The sequence below is a fragment of the Salvelinus alpinus genome, chromosome 27, assembly GCF_045679555.1.
Source record: "Salvelinus alpinus chromosome 27, SLU_Salpinus.1, whole genome shotgun sequence".
Lineage (NCBI taxonomy): Eukaryota > Metazoa > Chordata > Actinopteri > Salmoniformes > Salmonidae > Salvelinus > Salvelinus alpinus.
Window position 1 is genome coordinate 15,332,718 of NC_092112.1, and position 8,375 is coordinate 15,341,092.

The window sequence follows — 8,375 nt, forward strand, 5'->3', positions numbered from 1 at the left end:
TGGATAGTCTATGTCTAGGAAAAAGCAGGTGTTCATAATGTTTTGTACACTCCGTGTATATATTTGTTCTCAATGACATTACATTAAGTCATTTCGCAGGCACTCTTATAGAGAGCGGCTTATAAGAGCAATTAGGGTTAAGGGACATGCTCAAGGGCACATCAACAGATATCTCACCTACTGTATTCGGCTTGGGGATTCGAACCAGCAACCTTTCGGTTACTGGCCCAACTCTCTTAAAAGTAAACATCAAGGAGAGAGTGGATACATTCACACTCCCTTTCATATGATGTCATTCTAGTTGAGAAAAATTCTGCACTTGTGTTGACAATTAAATATGATATATGAGTCATATCCCCCAACCTAAGACACCATCTGAACTGTTGATAGTTTGGAGGTCCTGGGAAACACGTGAAGTAAGCTAAGTAAAGTCTATTTGATGCTCAGACCTTGGTCTATGCAATTTTTTCAATGTCTTTGAAAACACAATCATGTTGGGGGTTTTTTATGGACCCTAGAGCTCTCCAACAACATCAACTTCTGAGCAAAGACTGGCACGTCGACAAATGGCTTCTCCAACTTCCAAAGCAAGTCATAGTTCTCACACGTGTGTAACTATACAGTACATACGACCCTGTGTATAGACAACTATACGACCCTGTGTAAAGACAACTATACGACCCTGTGTATAGACAACTATACGACCCTGTGTATAGACAACTATACGACCCTGTGTATAGACAACTATACGACCCTGTGTATAGACAACTATACGACCCTGGGTATAGACAACTATACGACCCTGTGTATAGACAACTATACGACCCTGTGTATAGACAACTATACGACCCTGTGTATAGACAACTATACGACCCTGTGTATAGACAACTATACAACCCTGTGTATAGACAACTATACGACCCTGTGTATAGACAACTATACGACCCTGTGTATAGACAACTATACGACCCTGTGTATAGACAACTATACGACCCTGTGTATAGACAACTATACGACCCTGTGTATAGACAACTATACGACCCTGTGTATAGAAAACTATACGACCCTGTGTATAGAAAACTATACGACCCTGTGTATAGACAACTATACGACCCTGTGTATAGACAACTATACGACCCTGTGTATAGACAACTATACGACCCTGTGTATAGACAACTATATGACCCTGTGTATAGACAACTACATGTATACGACCCTGTGTATAGACAACTATATGACCCTGTGTATAGACAACTATACGACCCTGTGTATAGACAACTATACAACCCTGTGTATAGACAACTATATGACCCTGTGTATAGACAACTACATGTATACGACCCTGTGTATAGACAACTATACGACCCTGTGTATAGACAACTATATGACCCTGTGTATAGACAACTTTTATAATGTAAAAGTAAAAACCAAGTAAGGACTAAACAGACTCAAGGAAACAGCCATCCCTTCAATGTGGCTGGTGCCATTCTGACACACACAGCGCTGTAGGCCATGTCCCAATAATCTAGAATAGGCTCCTGTCTTCATCTCTTTTCCTTGAACACTGATATAAAATGACATGATGGGGTGAAAAAGCAATTTGGTTCAAACCGATATCAATGGTCACAAAGTAAAGGAGGGGGGAAAAGCCATTGAAATCCAGCCATAGTCTGAGGCAGGCAGGCAGGCAGGCCATGAGGTATGAGCTGAAACTACATCACACCAAGCCAAATGACCTGGGGGTTACGGTTAGTTAGGCACATGCCCAGGGCAACATTTTCCTCCCGCAAAGACACTTGCGCTGTGAACAAATGCACTGTAATATTTGAAATATACAGGATGAATTAAATTCTAATCTGCAGCTGTTTTTTTTTACATTTACATTTACATTTAAGTCATTTAGCAGACGCTCTTATCCAGAGCGACTTACAAATTGGTGCATTCACCTTATGATATCCAGTGGAACAACCACTTTACAATAGTGCATCTAACTCTTTTAAGGGGGGGGGGGGGTTAGAAGGATTACTTTATCCTATCCTAGGTATTCCTTAAAGAGGTGGGGTTTCAGGTGTCTCCGGAAGGTGGTGATTGACTCCGCTGACCTGGCGTCGTGAGGGAGTTTGTTCCACCATTGGGGTGCCAGAGCAGCGAACAGTTTTGACTGGGCTGAGCGGGAACTGTACTTCCTCAGAGGTAGGGAGGCGAGCAGGCCAGAGGTGGATGAACGCAGTGCCCTTGTTTGGGTGTAGGGCCTGATCAGAGCCTGAAGGTACGGAGGTGCCGTTCCCCTCACAGCTCCGTAGGCAAGCACCATGGTCTTGTAGCGGATGCGAGCTTCAACTGGAAGCCAGTGGAGAGAGCGGAGGAGCGGGGTGACGTGAGAGAACTTGGGAAAGTTGAACACCAGACGGGCTGCGGCGTTCTGGATGAGTTGTAGGGGTTTAATGGCACAGGCAGGGAGCCCAGCCAACAGCGAGTTGCAGTAATCCAGACGGGAGATGACAAGTGCCTGGGTTTTTAATATTGTAACTTTTCTTGAACAATATCCGTGAGAACAAACTTAACCAGAAATGTAGTAAACAGCACGATACACACAGCACACACAATGCAATGGCATGGTACAGTATTGGAGCTCCCGGAAACAAAATGTCGCTCCCCAGACTCCAAGCCAGACTAAACTATCCATGGGCCCAGGGAGGGGGGTGATAATCAAAGCTCTGCCTGATACATGACATGCCCCTATACCATCACGCATGGGCAGAAACCCACGCCCCATGAGAGAGTATGCCGGCCCGTACCACCATTACAGCGTGGAGTCAAGGTGGACTTCATTTCAGATTTGGTTATTGGGAATGACATGCCGATCTCACAGATAGAGAGAGCATGATCTGGCATGGATTTCCACGATCTAACAAAAAACAAATGAGCCAAGGGAAACTTGGGATTATATTGTTAGTATATTATACTATATTCAATTATACTCGGTTATATTATACTACAGTATATTATATTATACCCTCATCCAGTGTGTGCCCAGTGGGGTGTGTTACTGAGAAGTGTGTGGTAAATGGTGATAAATTCAGCTTGAAGATGTTCTGTCAAATCCTATTCAAAAATCCAACTAACTCCATAACCAAAGCGGTCTTCTCAGAAGGTGAATATAAAACTGCCATGGACAACGTACGGAAGAGTGGCGTTTTATGAACATTATCTGGATACCCTTAATAATAATAATAATGGGCATGACTGGCTCCATTTCTGATGTTCAGCACTTCCTTCTTCCGTGGCTGATGGGGATCCGATGAAAGCCATCGCTCATGATGATGAGCTCAAAGTGCTGACTAGGTCCCCTTTATGTGCTGGGCAAATAACTTGGTTGCGTCCCAAATGGTCTCCTGTTCCCTACATAGTGCATTACAATTAGTGAATAATAGGGAATAGGGTGACATTTGTAACGCATATCTTGACTGCTAAGAGTAGGAGAAATCACATGCATGTAAGCCAAAGCGGGTTACATTAAAATGTACCATGGTAGAGGAGGAGAAGGTCACACATAGGAAGTGCGCAAGTTTGAAAATGTGTTGACAAGTACAGAAGACAGAGTTTTTTTTCAGGGTGTGAACTGGTAAAGTTCTGATAACTGGATGGGTCCATTGTCTCACATTCCATGACAATGGGCAGGGCTGGTCTCTTTCATTGGATAGTCCGGATAGTCGCTCTGTAGTCGCTCTACTGCACGGATCATCAACTAGATTCAGCTGCAGGCCGATTTCTTCTTAAGCGGCTGGTCGGGGGGGTCACATCTCTCTGTTATGCGTGGGAATATTTCCTGGTGTTTATAGTATTGCAATAAAACAGCAGGGAGCCGGTCTCGAACCCTCGACCTTCTAGCCCGAAGTCCAGCGCGCTATCGACTATGCCCCAAAAGCATGCTCAAGCGGCAGAGTCGATATCCGCGCTTATAAACCCAGGGTCGTTACACTACTCCCTCCTTTCAAAGAGCGCGCCCTCGCGACTCTACGTCAGACAGGAACGCGCTCACCGGCCAAGCACACGCACTGTCGTGGATGCAAGGTCCGTTCACTTCTGACACCAATGTAATGAAACAGGCAGGGAGCAGGTCTCGAACCCTCTACCTTCTAGCCCGAAGTCCAGCGCGCTATCGACTGTGCCGCAAAGGCATGCTCAAGCGTTGATATCCGAGCTTATAAACCCAGGGTCGTTACAGTCTTTTATATCCAACAATGAAAAAACAATTATTATTTTAAAAAATGTACTTGAAAGGCCCCCCAAAAAACACAGCCAGTTAGGGAACCCTGCTTTACAGTCACACTATCAACAAACTATCTGTTGATAAGCAACTGCTTGCTAAGTTTAGCGCTAGGTTAAGAATAAGGGTTAAGGCTGGTTGATACTACGTCTTTCGACATGTCTGTAGACAGTTGTCGCAGTGACATCATGAGCATTCTATTGTTGTCTGACATCAAACTTATTGTTGTCGTTATAAAAAAGCTTTAACACAAATCGACAGGCTGCATGACATCAGCAGCCTGGTGTTCCAAAATAGCATAGCTGCTGTATATTAACAGCAATAAACCTATACGTTTAAAAATCTATTTAGTATTTGTCAATCTAGCAAACCAGGCAACTAAAAGCAACTTTTTAAACAATGTTTAGGTTCATTTCTAGCTTTTTAGTTCAAATAATGACCATCCCACAGCTGACAAAGTTTTATTCATTATTACAGAAAAGTAAACTCACAACAAGATCATTATTTACAAGTTAATGGCAAGCTAATTGTGGTTGTGAGTGTGACGAAATAAAGCAGGGGATTCTACCGGAGAAATATATAACTTTAGAACTACCTCAGTCCATGACAACAGACGCAGCGACAGGGTCAAAGTTGAACTTTTTCATCTGTCTGCGACAAGGAAACCGACAGTCGCAGTGACGGTCTACAGACAGTCCACCAGAGTATACATTAAATGTAGTTTTGACCAACGACACTTGTCGCACTCTAATTGTCTACAGACATGTCGATAGACAAAGTATAAACCAGCCCTAAGGGTAACGGTTAAGGTTAAGTTTAGGGCTAGGGTTAAGGTTAGAATAAGGGTTAAGGTTAGGGCCAGGTTTAGGGTAAGGGTAAGGGTTAAGTTTAGGGTTAGGATAAAGGTTAAGATTAGGGTTAGGGTTAGTAGTTGAAATGTTACTGATAGTCTGTAGGTAGTCTGAAGAGCATCTACAGATGGAAAATAAAGTGTTACCAAAACTTTTTCACTCTCTCTGCTTATCCCTCTCTCTCTCTTTCTCTGCTTATGCATCTCTCTCTCTCTCTCTCTCTCTCTCTCGCTCTCTCTCTCTCTCTGCTTATCTTTCTCTCTCTCTCTGCTTCTCACTCTCTCTCACTCTCTCTCTCTCGCTGCTTCTCTCTCTCTCACTCTGCTTCTCTCTCTCTCGCTCTCTCTCTCTCTGCTTATCTTTCTCTCTATCTCTGCTTCTCTCTGCTTCTCTCTCTCTCGCTCTGCTTCTCTCTCTCGCTCTGCTTCTCTCTCTCGCTGCTTCTCTCTCTCTCGCTCTGCTTCTCTCTCTCTCTCGCTCTGCTTCTGTCTCTCGCTCTGCTTCTCTCTCTCGCTCTGCTTCTCTCTCTCTCTCGCTCTGCTTCTCTCTCTCTCTCGCTCTCTCTCTCTCTGCTTATCTTTCTCTCTCTCTCTGCTTCTCTCTGCTTCTCTCTCTCTCTCTGCTTCTCTCTCTCTCTCTCTCTGCTTCTCTCTGCTTCTCTCTCTCACTCTCTGACTTCCTCTGTGACTATCTCTCACACACATGCACAGCACAGCGCATACTGTATCATAGCTGGGTACATCTAGCGAATCCGCCAAGTTCTACTTTCGCTCTGATAGGATGGGAAGAGAGCGCTGTCACTATTGGCAACAGGCCCATGAGCAATGTCCCCGACCACAATTGGGACAGGAGTGCACTTTGAGGATTATTCTCAGCAATACAAACCTGACAAAAGACCTCAGTATCAAATGCCTCTCCACACTTCTACATTGTCCTATGATCGTGGTTCGTAGCCTTAAAAATAACTCTTATGCAAAAGTCCCATGGCATTCACATGGGAAATCACGGGATAGGCCCATGAGAGGTTATGGGACACCAGCAGCCTTTTATGCCCTGTTTTCCCCACAAAGCAATAGCCAGGTTGTGATATAGCCTACAGGTGAAAAATAATTTGTAACATCAGCTGTTTTGTAGATTTATCTGGTATTTGTGTGGGTTTCATTCATAGGCTACATGTCTATCTGAACCCATTTTTTACAATTATTTTACCTTTATTTAACTAGGCAAGTCAGTTAAGAACAAATTCTTATTTACAATGACGCCCTACCTGTCAACGCTGGGCCAAAAGTGCTCCGCCCAATCATGGCCGTATGTAACGCATCCTGGATTTGAAACAGGTACTTCAGTGACGTCTCTTGCACTGGGATGCTGTGTCTTAGACCACTGTGCCACTCAGGACACCACATTGACATTTCTATCTGAACCAATGACATGTCTATCTGAACCAATGACATGTCTCTGAACCAATGACATGTCTATCTGAAGTTATAAGCTTTTAAACTGTAGGCCTACTTGGGCTTTTGTTCTGGGTGTTTAAACCATGCAGTGACTGCATCTATAAGCCTAAAACCATGAAAAAAAATATATATATAAAAGCAGAACTGTGTGTCTGGCTACACTGCTGGGACAGTTGCATTAAGTAATTGTTTTAATGGTGAAGAGGGGAGTGTTCAAAGTTACAAACCTTCAGGGACGCAGGATCGGCCAAAGCAAGCGCTTGCCTGTTCAGCTCTGTAGCGATGATCTGGCATCGTTGGCACAAGGGCCCCTCGCCTTCTCCCTTTTCCCCGTAGTGACTCAACTCCGTCACAGACACTGACCCGGCGCCCTCAGGGTTTGGCCGGCCGCCGCATTCGACTTCCTCCACCGGCGCCGAGTGAAGCCTCCTCCTTGCATTGACTCCCAGAGATATCAGGGTCTCTCCCTCAACAACCTTATAAAACAGGGAAGTAATAATAAGTTTTAATGAAGGTGTCTGTCTTCTGACTAGTTACCAATACAGCAAGAACACATAGGCACACCTGTATGATGGAGGATTGTAACTGATAATAATGCACAGGTGTTGGTAATCACATTCAACAGACACTTCCGCCCAATGAGAAATTAGGATAAAGGTGATAGGTTAAAGGGGCAATCTGCACGTCAAACAACAACAAAGCAGCCGGTTACCCCGCTACTGATTTGGTAAACAGCTGCAGAATGTGGCTGAAGAAATGTTGCCACTCTCAAATGCATAGACACAACTATGGTTGGATTGTAGGAGTGGCCATCCATCAGATTAAAATCATGGTTTTAATCATGTATTGAGGCTATACAGTGTTTGTTTACAAAACAAAAGTAGTAAAAAAGGCTTACATTTTGGGTTCTGATGGGGTATGACAGTTGAACTAAGCTCATGAGGCATTTATAAGTTATATTCTTACAAAATCAATGGGTAATATATATATGTAAATAATTTAAAAGTACAAAAATGTATGTATCTGATTGCCCATTAAAGGTGATATGCAAAAGTCTCCATATAAACAAAAAGGAAGTCATAGCCTATAGTCAGGGTCTGATGTTTTACTTTACACAATGCATAGCAAATAAAGTTGTATAGTTAACTCATCTCAGACATCTGAAATATCATCCATCGATTTACTCAAGGGACCTCACCGTATATCTCCTGTAGTCTGGTTTGCGTCCTCGAGCCGTATTCCAATACTGTGAGTACATCTCGTCTATGTTACCAACTCACACACTTTTTCGATCGAACCTCCAGCCTATCTAACGCTATTTCCTACAGTTCCCACGTTTATTGGTGACGATTTGGCCCTTCCATATCTTGGTAAATCGCCCAGAACAATGTATGGTGATAAAATAGTCCTTGCAGTAGTCCCTCGGCAGTTTAATTCATTCCCACAGCGCGTCTGACAGCGGAAGAATTCAATTTGGTGGACTGTTCGGATGAAGCACTAGCCTACATGGGATGGATGGGTGGAGCTCTCGGTTTTCAACTTGCTCTAACTTTGTGATGGGACGTTTGACTAGGGGATATGGGGCGCTCTGTCAAGCAAGTTCAGTTTCACAATGACTGCACATAGGCCTAAAATAGATCATAATGGAGATTCAATTGTACAATTTGTATTGGTTGACTGTAATAAACCTCATATTACTTTGCCAAAACGTGCATCACTTATGTTCACTCTTGATGACAAGGATTAGGCTACTGTTTCAATTTATGAACAACATCTTTAAAAAATTGCTATGCTTTG

The 8,375-nt window shown here is 43.5% G+C and overlaps 1 protein-coding gene across 1 annotated transcript in view; it reads right to left on the minus strand.

Moving 5' to 3' along the window:
- Positions 1-8,074, minus strand: part of LOC139555802 (kinesin-like protein KIF26A) — a 79,205-nt gene extending 71,131 nt beyond the window's left edge. Inside the window, exons 1-2 of the mRNA XM_071369201.1 lie at positions 7,777-8,074; positions 6,806-7,054 (exon numbers count right to left, since the gene is read on the minus strand). Coding sequence (XP_071225302.1) covers positions 6,806-7,054; positions 7,777-7,836 — 309 coding nt within the window. The 5' untranslated portion in view covers positions 7,837-8,074. The remainder of the gene's footprint in view (positions 1-6,805; positions 7,055-7,776) is intronic.
- Between the last annotated feature and the right edge of the window lie 301 nt (positions 8,075-8,375).